This window comes from Ornithorhynchus anatinus, chromosome 4 (assembly GCF_004115215.2).
Source record: "Ornithorhynchus anatinus isolate Pmale09 chromosome 4, mOrnAna1.pri.v4, whole genome shotgun sequence".
NCBI lineage: Eukaryota > Metazoa > Chordata > Mammalia > Monotremata > Ornithorhynchidae > Ornithorhynchus > Ornithorhynchus anatinus.
This window is the reverse complement of record NC_041731.1, coordinates 104,101,105-104,120,155: the sequence shown is the minus strand read 5'-3', so window position 1 is coordinate 104,120,155 and position 19,051 is coordinate 104,101,105. Positions and strand designations below refer to the sequence as shown.

Below are 19,051 nucleotides of genomic sequence, written 5' to 3'. Positions count from 1 at the left end.
GACATCTTGGCTTCCTTTCACCCATTTTCCCCTACTTGGTCTTTTTAAGAATAATAATAATAATTATTATACTACTATTACTCCTAATAGTGGTATCTGTTAAGCAGTTACTATGTCTCAAGCACCGTACTAAGTTCTAGGGCAGTCATTCAATCATATTTATTCTTTCAATCGTAGTTATTAAGTGCCTACTGTCTGCAGAACACTGTACTAAGTGCTTGGGAAAGTATAACACAACAACAATAGATGGTGACATTCCATGCCCACAAGGAGCTCACAGTTTAGATAATCAGGTCCCACCTAAATAGGAGGGAGAACGGATATTGAGTCTCCATTTTGCAGATGAGGAGACTGAGGCACAGAAAAGTGAAGTGACTTGCCCAAGGTCACACAACAGACATGTAGCGGAGTCAGGATTAGAAGCAGGTCTTCTGACTCCAGGCCTTGCTCTTTCCACTAGGCCATGCTGCTTTCCTTTCTTTCGTTTCTTTTAGAGAAGCGACGTAGCTTAAAGAGCACGGGCTTATGAGTCAGAGGACCTGTGTTCTAGTCCCGCCTCCACCACGTGTCTGCTGTGTGACCTTGGGCAAGGCACTTAACTTCTCTGTGCCCGTAACCTCATCTGTAAAATGGGGATTAAAAGTGTGAGCCCGATGTGGGACAACCTGATTTCCCTGTATCTACCCTAGCACTTAGAACAGTGTTTGGCACATAGTAAGTGCTTAACAAATACCACAATTATTATTAATTATTATTTTGTCTTCAGAGGTTAAGTGGAAGCAGTTTCATTTCAAAATGTTTCCCTGATGTTTAGTGTCTTATATGTCTCCCCCCGATTAGACCGTAGCCCGTCAAAGGGCAGGGACTGTCTCTATCTGTTACCGATCTGTACATTCCAAGCGCTTAGTACAGTGCTCTGCACATAGTAAGCGCTCAATAAATACTATTGAATGAATATGTAAGTCATCGGTCTTAAACTAATAACTAGGTCATATTTCAGGCTATAAAGAAACAACTTTTATTATCTGAAACTTGGTTTCCAGGTTGCATATTATGAATCCCGCCATGAAGGGTACGATCACTGAGTGCGCAGCATTTAAACTGAATTTATTGTGAAAGGATTCCTTTGTGTAGACTTTTTCAACACCAACACCCATAGAATGAAGTCTTTTTGGCTCATTAATAATTCTGTTTTCCCCTGAAAAGTAAAACCTCTCCTGACTTTCTTCTGGAGGTTTAAGACGGCACGTTGACTCAAATCTCTTCTTTGTATTTCTAGGAAATTGATGGAAAATCATTGCTCCTGATGACAAGAAATGATGTGTTGACAGGACTTTCCTTAAAACTGGGACCGGCTCTGAAAATCTACGAATACCATGTAAAACCTCTGCAAACACAGCACTTAAAGAACAACTCTTCCTAGTGCACAGCGAAATTGGGACCTCAGACCTCAATGAATAAATCCTTAATTTGGTTTCACGTGATGAAACTTGGTAAAGAGAGCATATATGTATATATTTTAAAAATTTAAGCGAAATGAAAACTTTTATCCTATTGGATAGACTAAGCAATATACTTTAATGTACTGTACCGGGTTCAATCAATGTCCTGCGGGTTGGGGGTGGGGAGGGAGCTAGGGAGGTGCATGCCAAACTCTCTGCTCTGTGTGGTTTCTTTTCTGCATTTGCCAGTAGGACCATTGAAGTGATGAGGTCACAGTGCCTCGCGTGACAAGTGAAGGATGCGATTTCTTCGTGTTTGGTAGCAACAGGCCGTTTCCCGAGAAACCCTGAAGAAGTTCAGGGCATAAATGCCTTTCCTCACAGCCTCGGCCTGATTAAAAACGGGAAGCAAAAGCTAAAGGAGGAAGACATCATATATCCCTGATGTCCCCGCTCCTCGGAGCTCGCGTTCTGGCGACGGAATTGCCAACCCCCACCCTTTGTTGCAGAGGGCCTTTTATCTGACCTTATTAAGGTTTACGCGTGGTGTTTCGTGATGCTTACAAAGGGACGGACGGTGGCCTTTGAAACCGAAGATGGCCCTGCTGAGAGAGCTGCTCTTGTACAGTCTCATTTGTAACTTGTTTCTCTGGGCTTCGTGGGTTTTGATGGTTACTTCTAGGTATAATTGCTTTGAGATCATTTGGATTATTTGGAAGGAAATGTCTGCGCTTTATATTTATCTCTTTTGAAGAAAGAAATTTGCAGATGATTGTAAAACTATTCCGCATGGATTTTTTTTTTTAATTGTTACGTGGTGGGTTTCTTTTTTTAATTGTTTTAATGCTTTCTTGATTTCCCACTTGAATACCGGTTTTCAAGCACTTGAAAGAGTGATCTTGTTATATCTCTGTTTAAAGAGACCGTCAAACAATCTGCTTGCACCGAGCTATAGGATTGGTGCTCTGTGATCCTAATAAAGTCATTGCTTCTGTTCTGACCCGAGGCGGCTTTTAGTTTGGGTTAAGAACTGATTTTCCTTTCTAGCTCGAAGGGAGGACTCTGAGATACAGATGATGTCTCATCTATTCAAAAATCTTTTTCTGCTCTGCTTTCTAAGCTGAGGGATTTCGTTTGGTGCTGTTTTGTATGAATCTCGATCGGATATCGTGAAAAGAGAGGGTCTGTGGATGTCAGTTTGAGCAATATCGCAAAGCCAAGCCGGGGAAATGGGACAGACCACAGGGTAAGTGGACCACTCAGTTATATTGTCCTCTCCCAAGCACTTAGTACAGTGCTCGGCACATAGTAAGCACTCAATAAATACGGTTGATTGATTGATAAAACGTAGGTGTTGAGGACTGGTCTCTGCCTTGCTGTTTGCCTTACATTGTGACGTAGGGAAAGCACTTTACCACTTTAAGATGTAGTTTTCCTCTCCAGGAAAATGGGGATCAGAAGCCTTATGTCCCTTACCTCATACGATATGGTGAGGCCTGGTGAAACACATTTGAATTCTTTGAAAGCAACTGTCCGTACTTGATGTGGTCTTTCAAACGCCGTCTCCGTCGTCGGGTAGTATTTACTGAGCGCCTACTCTCTACCGAGCACTGTATACTAAGCACTTGGGAGAGCACAATAGAGTTTGTAGACATGATCCCTACCTAGTTGGGAAGATTGACACTAAAATAGGGGGACAGGGAGAAGGAGGTACTAGAGTATGATGATAATGTTGGTATTCGTTAAGCGCTTAGTATGTGCAGAGCACTGTTCTAAGCGCTGGGGTAGATACAGGGTAATCAGGTTGCCCCACCTGAGGCTCACAGTTAATCCCCATTTTCCAGATGAGGTAACTGAGGCACAGAGAAGTGAAGTGACCTGCCCACGGTCACACAGCTGCCAAGTGGCAGAGCCAGGATTCGAACCCATGACCTCTGACTCCCAAGCCCGGGCTCTTTCCATTGAGCCACGCTGATGATATGTTCACATAAGTACTATGGGGGCCGGGGGTGAGTACTGAAGGGTTTTGGTGGTGTTGAAGTGTTGGGAAGGATATAGAATAGAAAGATGCGAAATTAATTGGGAAAGTCCTACAGGAGGAGATGTGTTTTCAGAAGGATTTTGAAGATGAGGAAAACAGTGGCCTGCTGGTTGTGAAGGAAGGAGTTCAACGTGGGGAGAAAGGAAGTGAGCAAGAGTTTGGGAGGTGGAAGAGTCAAGAGTGAGACTGTAAGCTTGTTGTGGCAGAGAACGTGTCTGTTTATTGTTCTATTGTACTCCCCGAGCGCTTAGTACAGTGCTCTGCGTATGGTCAGTGCTCAGTAAATATGATTGACTCACTGAGGCACAGTGAGTAGGTGAGCTGGAGAGAAATCAAGGGAGTGGGTGAACTGGGATGTGGTGGGAGAAGAGAGTGGATAAATAGTGGGGAGAAAGCTGATGGGGTGCCTTAGAACCAATGATCAGGAGTCTCCAAATAATAATGTTGGTATTTGTTAAGCGCTTACTATGTGCCGAGCACTGTTCTAAGCGCTGGGGTAGACACAGGGGAATCAGGTTGTCCCCCGTGGGGCTCACAGTCTCAATCCCCATTTTACAGATGAGGTAACTGAGGCACCGAGAAGTTAAGTGACTTGCCCAAAGTCACACAGCTGCCAAGTGGCCGAGCCGGGATTCGAACCCATGACCCCTGACTCCAAAGCCCGTGCTCTTTCCACTGAGCCACGCTGCTTCTCTAAATCAAATCCAAATCAAAGGAGTAACCATTGCAGGTTTTTAAAAAATGTAATTTTAATGTTTAGCTCCCCCTGTAGATAGTAAGCTCCTTGTAAGCAGGGATCATGCTGACCAACTTTAGTGGACCTTACTTTCCCAAGTGCTTAGCACAGTGTTCTTCTCATAGTCAATTCCCAGTAGACCCCATCAATTGAGATTTTTAAGGAGAGGGGAGACACATGCAGAAAATATGTTTTAGGAGAGTGATCTGAGCAACACAGTGAAGTCTGGGCTGCAGAGGAGAGTGATTGAAGGTGGGTGGACTAGGGAGAATAATAATAATAATCATGGCACTTGTTAAGCGTTACTATGTGCAAAGCACTGTTCTAAGCACTGGAGAGGATACAAGGTGATCAGGTTGTCCCACGTGGGACTCACAGTCTTCATCCCCATTTTACAGATGGGGTGACCGAGGCACAGAGAAGTGAAGTGACTTGCCCAATGTCACACAGCTGACTAGCGGCGGAGCCGGGATTTGAACCCATGACCTCTGACTCCCAAGCCCGGGCTCTTTCCACTGAGCCACGTCAAGGCAAAGCAATCACCTGTGCCTGGACCGAGACGCTAACCGTTTGGATGCAGAGAGGAAAAGTTAGCTGGACTTAACGACAGACTGAATATTGGCTTTGAAATAGAAGGAGGGATCAGAGATAAGGTTCATTCACGGACCCGGGATGGCACTGTGTGGCTCTGTGGCTTGGGATTGGGATGGTATGAATTCCTCTAGGCTGTAAACTCACTTTGGGCAGGGAATGTGATGTTTATTGTTGTATTGTACTCTCCCAAGCGTTTAGTACAGTGCTTTGTATACAGTAAGCGCTCAGTGAACATTTTTGATTGATTAGATAGGAGGGAAAGAGCTGGGACACGTGGAACAACCTGATTATCTTGTATCTACCCTGCGCTTAGAACAGTACTTGGCACATAGAATTTAAGAAATACCATTATTCTTATTCTTATTAATAATATCTCCTTTATCCTGCCACCAATCCCTTGCCCACGTTCTTCGCATCGCCTCCAAGAGGCCTTCCCAGACTAAGCCCTTTATATTCCCCATCCGACCTCCCCTCTGCCCTGACTACGAATTTACCTTAAGCTCTTTGATACCTCTGCCCCACAATACTCTTGAATTTACCCACCCCTAATAATAATGGAATTTATTAAGCGCTTACTATGTGCCAGGCACCATACTAAGCACTGGGGTAGATACAAGTTAATCGGTTTGGACACAGCCCCTGTCTCACATAGGGCTGACCGTGTTAATCCCCATTTTACAGATGAGGGAAGTGAGGCACAGAGAAGTTAAGTAATTTGCCCAAGGTCACATAACAGACAACTGGCGGAGTCAGGGGATCTTTTGACTCCCAGGCCCGTGCTCTATACACTAGGCCATGCTGCTTCCCCCACTCTATTTCGTAAGCTCCTTGTGGGCGGGGATCATGTCCACCAACTCCGTTGTATTTTTCCAAGCGCTTAGTAGAGTGCCTTATATACAGTAAGCACTCAGTAAATACCATTGACCGATTGACCCATGGTACCAAGCCCTGGGGTAGATAGGGGATACGTGCGTAATCCACACACACCTGAGGGTTTCGGGGTCGGGAGAGGGGACGGGAAGAGGGTTGCTTGTCATTTGCCCTGGTCAATATTGCCATTAAGATGAACTGATTTGGGATTAATAAAGGAATTTGCTCAATTTCCTAGATTTTCATAGGTGTCTTCGGTCGGGTGACTGCTCTTACCAGATGGTTTTCAGAGTTACACAACTCTGTATACTCGGCTTGACGTTTTTTTATTGGAACATTCCAATCACATAACTATGGTATTAAGTGCTCACTGTGCGGGGGATCCAAAATAATCGGATCAGACGCGATCCCTGTCTCAACTAAGAGGGTAGGAGAATTGATATTTTACCCCCATTTTACAGAGGAGGAAACTGAGGTACGGAGAGGTTGTGTCTTGCTCGAGGTCACCCAGCAGGCCAGCGGTTGAGGGAGAATAACCTTGGTCTCCTGGCTCGCAACCCTGCAGTATTGGGATGGAGTTTGAAGAGCTGTTGCCTATTCTCTCCTGAATCCTCAAGGTGTGGAATTTTTGGTAGCAAATCTTCAATCCTCTTGTGATTTTTTTCCCAGTATTGTTGCTGCATTTCATCTTGGAATCACTTGGTACTCAGATCTTTTTGATCACCTGGTTTTCACGTTTGTAGGTTGGAGAGCTGAATGAGTCACAGCCTCCCACATTGAATTTCTCCTTTTCTCAGAGTAGCTAAATTAACCCAACTCATTTTAGAGGAAAACCGAGAAAATTTGGAGAGGGATGGAAAGAGGCTTTATACTGATCTTGATATCCCAACCCATTTCACGACTAGGTTTCCATTCTGTGAGCCTACAATTATAGTTTGTTTTTCCATTCTGATTGTCCTGCCCTTTCCCCGCCGAAAACAGAATATGCGTGTGCTTTCCAATAGAAAGTGAAACACAAAGCCTTTCAGCCTCACCTGCCTCACCCCTCTTACAATACAGTTGACTGAGATGGAAAAATGATCATTATTTTTCTCAACCCTCAAAGAAATCAAATTTCCAGAAGGAGGAGATTCTCCTGTTTCAAGCCTCTGAGAGGTATGCATTACTGGATCCTCTGAAATCAATGTCCACCCTTGCTAGCTCTTTGAGAGATTAAGAAATGAATGCAAAGTAGCTAGAATTTAGTTAAATCTGGGGAGTGAGGGTCAGTCAATCATATTTATTGGGCGCTTCCTGTGTTAAGAGCACTCTCCTAGGTGCTTGAGGGAGACTTGTCTTATGCTGTCGAGTCGTCGCCAACCCATGGCGATGCCATGGACGCATCTTCCCCAGAACTCCCCACCTCCATCTGCAGTCATTCTGGTATTTAACCACAAGATTTCTTGGTAAAGATCTGGAAGTGGTTTACCATCGCCGCTTTCCGCGCAGTCAACTTGAGTCTCCGCCCTCGACTCTCTCCCGTGCCGCTGCTGCCCGGCACGGGTGAGTTTTGACTTGTAGCAGATTGCCTTCCCCTCGCTAGCCAACTACCCAAAATGGAATGGATAGGCCTCTGCCTGACTCTTCCCTCCCGTGGTTGAGATCAGTAGAGGACTGGAAACTCTAATGGCGCGACCCTGAGAGGGGAGAGGGAGTACAATATAGCAATAAACGTGGACCGCATGACCAAGAGTGTGTGTATGTGAGAGAAAGAGAGCAAGAGATCAGCGTGCATCTATTTAGAGGGATAAGCAGACAAAAATGCCAACCTGATTATGACAAACTCCTCACATGTCCCTTCCTACATCGAGGCGGAAAAGAAGCGGCCAGTCAGTCTGGACCTCTGCCCCTCTGCCTTGCTACAACGGTCAGTTCCACTCTGGGCCCCGGTGGGAGTCGGCGGACGTTGGGGCGGCACTGAGGAGAAAGAGCCACCTTCATATCAGTCGGTGGCACTTATCGAGCACTTACCCTGGGCTTGGGAGAGTACAGTGGAGTGAAAAAAAACAATCCCTGCCTTCAAGGAGCTTACATTTAATGGAGAAGAGAGATGCTGAAATAAATTGCGAGCAGCAGGAAGTAAGAATTTAAAGAGTTGAATTTAAGTGCTTCTTTTAAGCCTCATCACAAGGTCGATCTCCCCTGCCGGAAATTCCTTAATTGAGTCCTCATTTCTCCAACTGCCTCTCCCTTCTGCTTCAGCCCTCTAGACTGTAAGTTCATTGCGGGCAATGAATGTGTCTGTTTATTTTTAAAATCCGCCCTTTCCATCCAAACTCCTTCCACGTTAATCCAAGCGCTTATCCTATCCCGCTTTGATTACTCTATGAGCCTCCTTGCTGACCTCTCTACCTTCTCTCTCTCCATACTCCAGTCCATACACCACTCGGCTGCCCAGATCATTTTCTATTAAAACATTCGGTCCATGTTTCCCCACTCCACAAGAAGCTCCAGCGGTCGCCCACCTACCTCCACACCCAAACAGAAACTCCTTACCATTGGCTTTTAAAGGACTCAATCTCTTCGTCCGCTCCTACCTTACCTCGCTGCTCTTCCTCTTCAACTACGACTTCACTCCTCTAGTGCCAATCTACTCGTCGTATCTCCATCTCCTCCATTTTGCCACCGATCTCTCACCCACATCCTGCCTCCAGCCAGCAACGTTCTCCCTCTCCATTCTCCCCACCTTCAAAACCTTAATGAAGGTACCTCTCCTCCAAGAGACCTTCCCTCACTAAGCCCTCATTTCCTCTCCTCCCACTCCCTTCTGCATCTCCCTTGCACTTGATTCGCTCCCTTTATTTACCTCTCCCTCATTCACCCAGCACTTATATATACATATCTATAATTCATTAATTTATATTAATGTCTGTCTTCCCCATTCTAGACTGTGAGCTCATTGTGGGCAGGGAATGTGTCTATCATCGCTGTTATATTGTGCTCTCTCAAGTGCTCTCATAGTAAGTGCTCATTATGTGTCTGTTTATTGTTGTACTCTCCCAAGTGCTTAGTACAGTGTTCTGCACATAGTGCTCAAGAAATATGATCGAATGAAGGAATAAATACAGTTGATTGATCCAGGAGAAAGTGTGGTAAAAAGAGACACTACTTTTGAAATTCTGTAGTGTCCGAAATCTCAGAAATCTGATTTGTATCTTTTCTTTTCTCGATCCCATTTGATTTTTCATAAATGTATGAGGAGCAGGACTGTCAGTAACAATTATTTGAGTTTGCACGGGTGGAAAAGAGCAGCATTAATAAAAGTCAATTAGGACTATCCTTTCATAATCAATAGTATCCGTCTATCTTTGTGTGCAGAGCACTGTATTAAGCATTTGGGAGAGTACGGTATAATAGAGTTGTTAGATACGTTCTCTGCCCACAAGGAGGTTTTATAAATGCACTTTGCAGGAATTGCTCCTATTGAATTTGGATTTTGGGAGGAGATTTAGTAAATTGATCCCGAGCAAACAAGGCACAGAGAACTTATTAGTGGAAAGGTGGTTTTGAATCTGAAGAGCACAAAGTAGGGCAACTCTCCCTTGGAGTTGGGTTGGAGAATCCAGCCAGCCTTAGTGCCTTTTCACTTGCTAAGCAAAAGACAGAGAAATTTAGTCCAATTTCATAGCAGTTGCTAGATGAATCCAGTCATTGGATATCTTGTATGATTATGGGTTTTGTTCTAAATATGCTCTGTATATGCAGTTACCTACAGTAAGCCCTTATGGTATGCGATTGTCCTATTTATTGAAGAAATTCAATTTTCACTGGTAAAAAACCAAACCAAAACAAAACCTGTGGTTTCTAGATTATGCCTATACATGGAGAGCCATCGACCAGAATTAATTATCTAAGGGTCAGAATCAGCCCTGGGGGTGATGTAATGGAATTTTCCATTCCTGGGCATTGCATGTTTTCATTGAAGACTTAATGTAGTTGATTTCCTAATGACATAATAATAATGTTGGCATTTGTTAAGCGCTAACTATGTGCAGAGCACTGTTCTAAGCGCCGGAGTAGATACAGGGTAATCAGGTTGTCCCACGAGAGGCTCACACTCTTAATCCCCATTTTACAGATGAGGGAACTGAGGCACAGAGAAGTTAAGTGACTTGCCCACAGTCACACAGCTGACAAGTGGCAGAGGAGGGATCAAACTGGTTGAGAAGGTTTCAGGATTGTTATTACTGTTTGTTAAAGTCTAGTTTGGGCATAGCACTGTAGTAGGTGCTTGGGAATATGCCAATATATAGACAGTCCCTGCCCACAGTAATAATAACTGTGGTATTCGTTAAGCCCTTACTAAGTGCCAGGCACTGTTCTATAAGCTATGGTAGATACAAGATAATCGGGTTGGAAACAGTCCCTGTCTCATGTGGGGCTCGCAGTCTTCATCCCCATTGTACAGATGAGGGAACCGAGGCACAGAGAAGATGTGACTTTCCCCAGGTCACACAGCAGACAAGTGGCAGAGCTGGGATTAGAACCCATGACCTTCTGACTCCTAAGCCCGTGTTCTATCCACTGGGCCATGCTGCTTCTCCATTGATTGGAGAGGGGCAGGCTTGGGCATTCTGATGGTCAATCGATCAACTGTATTCATTGAGCACTTACTGTGTGCAGAGCTCTGTAGTAAGCATGTGGGAGAGTACGATATAACAGAGTTGGTAGACATGTCCTCTGCCTACAACGAGCTTACAGTCTAGAGAATCACATGATTCCAAGGAGAGCATCACAAGAAAATCAGCTCCCAAATAGCCTGTTGTTGTGATGGACCCCACTCCTGGTACCAGCCCTCCTGAGAGCTCACCTCCTCCAGGAGGCCTTCCCAGACTGAACCCCCCTTTGCCTCTGCTCCTCCTCCCCTCCCTATCGCCTCGACTCCCTCCCTCTGCTCTACCCGCTTCCCTGCCCCGCAGCACTTGTGTATATTTGTACGTATTCATTACTCTATTTTATTAACGATGTGTATATGTATCTATAATTCTATTATCTATTTTTATGCTATCGATGCCTGTCTACTTGTTGTGTTGTCTGTCTCCCCCTTCTACACTGTGAGCCTGTTGTTGGGTAGCGATTGTCTCTATCTGTTGCCAAATTGTACTTTCCAAGCGCTTAATACAGTGGTCTGCACACAGTAAGGGCTCAATAAATACGACTGAATGAATGAAAGGCCTCCTGGAGGAGATGTGTCTTCAGTAAGGCTTTGAAGGGGAGCGGAGTAATTGTCGGACGGGAGGAAGGAGGGCGTTCCAGGCCAGAGGCGGGACCTGGGCTAGAGGTTGGCAGTGAGATAGACGAGATTGAGGTACAGTGAGAAGGGTAGCATTAGAGGAATGAAGTGTGAGGGCTGGATTCTAGTAGGAGAGTAGCAAGGTGAGGTAGGAGGGGACACGATGAAATGTTTTCAAGCTAGCGATGAGAAGTTTCTGTTGGATGTGGAGGTGGATGGGCAACCACTGAAGGTTCTTGAAGAGAGGGGAAACATGGCCCAAATGTTTTTGTCGAAAAACGATCCAGGCAGTAGAGTGAAGTAGGCCCTGGAGTGGGGAGGCAGGAGGCTGGGAGTTCAGCGAGGAGGTTGATATAGTAATTAAGGCGGGTTAGAGATGTGATAAGCTGCCGTAGAGGTAGAAGCCAGAGCATATTCGGTTGGGCCCTGAAAATCAGAGCTCCACTCAGTGCCCAGAAGTTCCTCTTCTGAACTGTGGGGATTTGGGGTTTTGATAAATAGTAGGAGATAAGCAACCCAGTGAAAAATCCACATCCCGGTGGTCCGCTCGGTTTTCGTTATCCATGTGGAAGTCTTTAAGTTTAATGTCATCTTTCCGAGTTAACGATAACATATTCAATCAGCAAATTGCTTTCCATTTCCTTTTGGGAAAGACTGCGCTCTCTCAACCAACAGGGAAGGGGCCGTTTGAAAATGGCTTCCTGGAACTCTTCGAATTACAAGCGTGCTGGAAGGCAAACTCAGAAGAACACGCTGGGCTAACTAGGCGTCTGAACACCGACCATCCCGCAGGTTTACATCAATCAGTACACCCCATAAACCCTTCTCAGAAATCCCACTCCTCCGAGGGGAAAAGACCGGGGGTCTTTATCCGACAGACAATTCCTCTCCCCCCTTTCAAAGCCTCATCATTTGAAAGTACATCTCCTCCAAGAGGCCTTCCCTGTTCAGCCCTCCTTTCTTCTTCCGCCTCTCCCTTCTGCATCTCGCTGACTTGCTCTCTTTATTCATCGCCCCCTCCCAGCCCCACAGCACTTTTTTCCATATTTGCAATTTATTCATATTAACCTGTCTCCCCTTCTAGATGGAAGCTCACTGTGGTCAGGGAATGTGACTGTTTATTGTTATATTGTATTCTCCCAAGCACTTAGTACAGTGCTTAGCCGACAGTAAGCGCTCAATAAATGCGATTGACTGAATGAATGGGGGTCGGTTAACCTTCTGCACCTAGTCTAGTCTGCCAGAGCTCACGAGCTATTCGAATCTACCTGGTACACGCCAAGTGGTAACTAATGACCAGGATGAGTTGTCAGCCTTTGGGGAGAGTAAATCATAACTTCCGGTCGCTCTTCGGTATTCCTTTGGAGTTTAGCTGAATTCAGTGAGGTAGCTCCTTCCTGAATAATAGCCTGCCGAGAGCGGCTAGCGTCTTTCTTCTGAAGAAGTCAGAACCAGCACCGCCTTAGTGGAAAGAGCACGGTCCCGGGTGTCAGAGGACCCGGGTTCTAATCCCGGCTCTGCCAAGTGCTTGCTTCGTGAACTCGAGCAAGTCGCCTTAACTTCTCTGGACCTCGGTTCCCTTATCTGCAAAATGGAGATTAAACACCCGATCTCTCTGCTAATTAGACTGTGAGCCCTGGTAAGCAGCATGGCTTAGTGAAAAGACCACGGGTTTGGGAATCATAGGAGGTGAATTCTAATCCCGACTCGCCACTTGTCCTTGAGCAAGTCACTTAACTTCGTTGTACCTCGGTTACCTCGTCTGTAAAATGGGGATTAAAACTTTGAGCCCCACATGGGACAACCTGATTACCTTCTATTTACCCCATCGCTTAGAACAGTCTTCAGTATATAGTAAACGCTTAACAAATGCCACAATAATAATAATAACCCAATGCTTTAGTATAATAATAATAATGTTGGTATTTGTTAAACGCTTACTATGTGCAGAGCACTGTTCTAAGCGCTGGGGTAGATACAGGGTAATCAGGTAGTCCCACGTGAGGCTCACAGTCTTCATCCCCATTTTACAGATGAGGTAACTGAAGCACAGGGAAGTTAAGTGACTTGCCCACAGTCACACAGCTGACCAGTGGCAGAGCCGGGATTCGAACCCATGACCTCTGACTCCCAAGCGCGGGCTCTTTCCACTGAGCCACACTGCTTGGCACATAGTAAAGGCTTAACAAATATCACAGTTATTTTTTTTCGGTAAATTTTACAGTCTACGTGAAGGGAGAGGGTTAGATCTGACTCTTGTCCTTGGTGCAGGTAGAGAAGAAGGGATCCAGAGCAGACCTGCCTGAGTCTGATATTCAGATTCCATCCAAATGATCTCCCTCTGCCCTCCCTTCAGCCCAAACCGGTTAGAGCTGGATTTTTGAGGTTGTCCATTCTGAACTCTCCAATTTTAAAAATGTTGTGATAGGATTAATTGGGAAAGAGGTGGTAAAATGACCGGATTTTGAGGAGGTGGTTTGGAGGAAGGCTTAAGGCAGACAGGGGCAAGACCTAAAAGTGTCAGGTGGGTGCAGAGAGGCAGAAAGAAGGAAAGTGAGGGAGGCTAGAAGAAAGAAGGGAAAAGCTGAGGGGGGGAAGGAGCTTGGCCAGGAATGTGGAGAGAAGAGTCAGGCCTGGACATCAGGAAACCTGGGTTCTAGTCCCTCCTCTGCCCCTTGCCTGCTGGGTGACTTTGGGCAAGTCCCTTCGCTTCTCTGTGCCACAGTTTCTTCACCTGTAAAATGGGGATAAAACATTTGCTTTCCCTCCCTCTTAAACTGTGAGCCCCATGTCAGGCAGGGGCTGTGACTGTTCCGTTTATAGTGTCTCTTAACCCAGTGCTTTTTTTAAATGGCATTTAAGCACTAATTACGTGTCAGACACTGTACTAAGCACTGGGGTGGATACAAAGCTAGTCAGTTTGGCCACGGTCCATGTCCCACATTGGGCTCACAGTCTTAATCCACATTTTAAAGATGAGGTAATTGAGATATAGAGGATTGAAGTGACTTGCTCCAGGTCACACAGCAGAAAAGAGGCAGAGTCAGGATTAGAATCCAGGTCCTCCTGATTTCCAGGCCCATGTTCTACTCACTGAGCCACGCTGCTTAGCTGAGTGATCGAACGTAGTCGGTGCTTATTGACAATTGAGATTGAAGGCCCATCTCCTCCAAGAGGCCTTCCCTGACTAAGCCCTCCTTTCCTCTTCTCTCACTCCCTTCTGCATCATCCTGACTTTGCTCCTTTTACTCATCCCCCGTCCCAGCCCCACAGCAATTATATCCATATCTGTAGCTTATTTCTTTATATTAACGTCTGTCTGCCGCTCTAGATGGTAAGCTCACTCTGGGCCGGGAATGTGTCTGCTTATTTTTCTATTGAACTCTCCCAAGCGCTTAGTACAGTGCTCTGCACACAGTAAGTGCTCAATAAATAAGATTGACTGAATGAATGACCATTGTTATCATTACTTTTATTAGAAGAGATGGAGAGAAAGGAACAGTGAGGACTTACCTCCTCCATCCTGACCTCCAGCAACTGAGCCCAGCGTATTTATCAGGACCACTGCCCTCGCTGCCTCTCTCCTCTGTCGCTGCTATCTAAGCCCGGTGTTTTTTGTTGTTCTTTCTGATATTTGTTAAGCATGTTCTATGTGCCCGGCACTGTACTGAGCACTGGAGTAGATACAAGCATTCATTCATTCAATAGTATTTATTGAGCGCTTACTATGTGCAGAGCTCTGTACTAAGCACTTGGAATGTACACTTCGGCAACAGATAGAGACGATCCCTGCCCATTGGGCTTACAGTCTAATCGGGGGAGACAAAAACAAATCTGGTTGGACCCAGTCCCTGTCTCACGGGGGACTCACAGCCTTAAACCCCATTTTACAGATGAGGTAACTGAAGCCCAGAGAAGTAAAGTGACTTCACCCAGCAGACACGTAGCAGAGTCGGAATTAGAACCCAGATCCTTCTGCCTTCCAAGCCCGGACACTTTCTACTAGGCCGCGCTGCTTCGCTTTGTGTGGTTCTGCCCAAGCCGATCAGCGGTGAAGGCAGGAGGGTGGGAGTAGGTGAGCACTGAGGCCCTCCAGCTGCAAACAGGAGGCCCGCTGCCCTACAGTGGGGTGACTGCAGGAGAGGAGGGTGGGACTGCTTGCATTTCCCCTCAAAACATCGGACATCCACTGGACCAAACCCTCCAGGCTTGGGTTCCAGAGCTCCAGGGTTCTGGAAGGTCTGGGCCTGCCCCAGGCAGGATCCTGGGCAGGCTCATTTGGCGGAGTCGATCAGTCAATCATATTTACTGAACACTTACGGTATGCAGAGCACTCTCCTGAGCGCTTGGGAGAGTACAGCAGAGCAATAGACACATTCCCGGCCCACAACGAGATTATAGTCTAAAGCGGGGAGACGGACATTAAAATAAATAAATAATAGATGTGTATATAAGTGCCAAGGGGCTGGGATGGGGGATGGATAAAGGGAGCAAGTCAGGGTGAAGCAGAAGGGATGGGAGAAGAGGAAAGGAGGGCTTAGGGAAGGCCTCTTGGAGGAGACGAGCTTCCATTAAGGCTTTGAAGCGGGAGAGCAAGAGGAGGAGCAGAGACTCAATCCTGGCCAAAAACACTGCTTTGGGCCCAATTTGTGACCTGCAGAAGGACTCATGGGGTCGTGGAGGGGCAGAGAAAAGGAAACCAAGGAAGTCAAGAAAGCAAACTCTGATTGCCGATCGTATCATAAGCCATCAGTCGGGGCTCGACCGACTCCGCTGGCATCGGGAGGGCCAATTTATGTTTCCATTAGGAAGGAAAGATTGTGTTTAGCAGAGTACAGAGCCCATTTGTGACCCCAAACTGAACCACTCAGAATACGAATTCATTTTCCCCAGGACAGCCTGACTTGGACACCAGATCGCCCTATAAGCAGATGAAATCCCGATGAGGTAAATGCAAACAAATTAGGAACTAAGTTCTCCGATAATACAAATGGGCTTGATTAGTCATGGAGAAGGTACTTGGCTAAATGCAGCCGAATTTTATCTGGGTCTCCAAAACATACGCAAAATTGGTTGAGATGCTTCGTGCGTTCTGAAAGGCTCCCACCCACTCTACTTGTTAGCGCTCAGTAATCAGAATGAATAGCAGAGGCCCCAGAATGCCATAACTCTGATGCCTCTCATGCCTTTTTTAAGTCCGGTGGTCATGTGTGCTCGTAGCCGATCGAGCACCTTGAAAAATGACAGTGCGATGCACTTCGGTAATTGGGGAAATTGAGTTAAATTCTGGTTGTTTTAAAGGAACCATTGACACTAATTGAATGTGGCGAAGAAGCTCCCACAGGTGCAGAATCCCCAAGTCTGGGTGGGATGGGGGGAGCTCTTCTCCCGTGCCATGAAAAATGGGGTCCAGTGCCAATTGCGAGACTTGCCCCCAGGCAATAGTATTTATTGAAAACCTACTGGAGGCTCAGGGCTACACTAAGCGTCTGAGCGAGTGAGTTACAAGACAATCCCTGTCCTCAAGGAGTATACAATCCGATATATACATACATGGGGAGTCTACATAGACATAAATAGGAGGAAGAAGGCGATGGATAATAGTAATGATGATAATGGTACTTGTTTAGCCCTTACCATGTGCCAAGCACTGGTCTAAGCACTAGGGTGGATACGAGTTAATCAGGTCGGACGCAGGCCCCGTTCCACATAGGGCTCTCGCTCTTAATCCCCATTTTACAGATGAGGTAACAGGCATGGGGAAGTGAAGTGACTTGCCCCAGGTCACATAGCAGACAAGTGGAATAGCTGGAAGTGGAACCCAGGTCCTCCTGGGTACAACTGGGATAGAGGACTGAGGAATGACGGACAGGGAATAAATAACTGAATGAGTAGAGGCAGTGTACATCTACCGATAGACGGTTAAGCACTTAGGGGGTCTGGTAGGTACACAAAGTTTTGGGTGCATGTTGGGTTGACACACTGAAGACGTGCTTGGTAATAGAGGTCTGAGCTCCAATTCTTTCCTCCCTCCAACTTCCCCACCCTGCAGGTTCCAGCACAGATCAAACATTGCCCACCTCTTTCCACTTCCACAGAAGGCCCCAGAAGCCAGGTCCTACTGACTCCCAGGCCTGTGTTCTAGCCACTGAGATACTTTGCTTCCACAAGTGCCTCAATTCCTCATCGGCAAGGGAGCGCTAGTGCTCGAGTCCTGGCCATTGTTTACGGAGACTCATACGAGCGGTGCCTGACTCTGGGTGATTGAGTTTCAGAGCGCGACCCTTCAACGTCTCTAAATTGACACTGCTTTAGTTTTACAATGCGTCACATTTGTTTTTACTCCACTGGCTCTTTCCCTGGCACTAACGTCGGGGTGTGGGCAATAGAGAACTGGAGTGGAAGCGAGTAGTAGAACTGGAGTGGAAACGAGGGGAGGAAATTTTTTTAGAAGCTTATGAGGTACGGGGAAATCGTCAATCAGTTGTATTTATTTGTGAAGCGGCAGGAAAGTGGGGCGTTGTGGGAGAGATGCGTCCATGGCGTCGCTGTGGGTCGGAGACGACTTGAAAGCATGAGACAAGACAAGCGTGGCCTAGTGGATAATAATAGTGATGGTATTTGTTAAGCGCTTACTATGTGCCAAGCACTGTTGTGAGAGCTGGGCACTGTTCTCAGCGCTGGATAGAGTCTGGGCCTGGGAATCAGAAGGACCTGGGTTCTAATCTTGGCTCTGCCACTTGTCTGTTGGGTGACCCTGGGCAAGTTACTCAACTTTTCTGGGTCTGAATTACCTCAACTGTAAAATGTGGACTAAGAGTATGAGCCCCAGGTGGGACGGGGACTATAACTAACCTGATTTGCTTGAATCCACCCTAGTGCTTAGTACAGTGCTTGACAAATAGTACTTAACAAATACCTGGGCTATTATTATTATTATTTAATGAGCACTTATTGTGTGTAGACCACTGTACTAAGTACTTGAGAGAGTACAGTATGATAGAGTTGGGAGCCATGTTGTCTTCCCACAAGGAGTTTATAGTCTAGAGGGGGAGATGGACATTAAAATAAATTATGAATATGTACATAAATGCTGTGGAGCTGAGGGTAGAGAGTAGATTAAGCGCTTAAAGGGCGCAAATCAAAGCGGAAAGGTGACACAGAAGAGAGAGGAAGTAGGAGTAGGGAACGGTGGGAAGCGTTTAAAGAGGGCAGGGGGTGGAGAGGAAGGAGTTGGGGAGAGGCTAGACGGGTTCGTTTGATTTCGGATGAAGTAGAAGTCGGTTCCTCTGGAGGGGACTTTGCGGTGGCAGGTTTGGCTGGATCACTGTGTGCTATCTGCATGTTGAGATTGACTGACAACCTCTGAATCCACCGAAAACTTCAGCGTAATACTCGTGCTGCGCGGACACATCCTGGATGCTTTCGATGTGACAGTTCTTTGAACCAAGACTGTCAAAGAGAGCCGAGGAGCAGAGATCTACTCCAGAGACAAGGAGTGTGAGGCATGAAAAGGATGGCCTATAACCCAAACGCTCCTGGAATGGAAGTTTCCGTCTTTCTCTCTATCACTGCGTCTCTCTCTTTCTGTCTCGCTTTCTCTTATGGTTTTTGTTAAGTACTTACAATGTGCCAGGCACTGTACTAAGCACTGGGGTAGATAGAAGATAATCGGGTTGGGCACAGTCCCTGTCCCACATAGGGCTCACAGTCTTAATCCCCATTTTACAGGTGAGGTTACTGCAGCACAGAGAAACTAAGTTACTTGCCCAACATCACACAGCAGACAAGGGATGAAGCTGGGAGAAGAACCCAAATTCTCTGACTCCCAGGCCTGGGTTCTTTCCACCAGTCAGCACTGCTTCTCCACTTCTGTTTCTCTTTCTGTCTCTGTCTCTCTATTTCTCTCTCTATTTCCCTTTCTCTCAATCAACAACAATTAGAGAGTACAATAAAATTAGTACACATGATTCCTGCCCTCAAAGATCTTACAATGTAATTAACAATCTTTCTCTCTTCCTCGCCTCTCTTTCCTCACGCTGGCTTCTGCTCTTCCCGTATTCCTAATGTAGAGTCTAAGCGTTCTCAAGCAGAAC

The 19,051-nt window shown here is 46.2% G+C and overlaps 1 protein-coding gene across 6 annotated transcripts in view; it reads left to right on the top strand.

Annotated features, from left to right (window-relative positions):
- SAMD13 (sterile alpha motif domain containing 13) overlaps positions 1–2,442 on the top strand; it is a 39,928-nt gene extending 37,486 nt beyond the window's left edge. For 4 of the 6 annotated variants that reach the window (XM_029062676.2, XM_029062678.2, XM_029062677.2 and 1 more), the window contains exon 4: positions 1,280–2,442. In XM_029062676.2, the coding sequence (XP_028918509.1) occupies positions 1,280–1,423 (144 nt within the window). In that variant the 3' untranslated portion in view covers positions 1,424–2,442. The remainder of the gene's footprint in view (positions 1–1,279) is intronic. The other 2 variants (XR_005659967.1, XM_029062675.2) reach the window with 2 other exon arrangements.
- Positions 2,443–19,051: the final 16,609 nt, after the last annotated feature.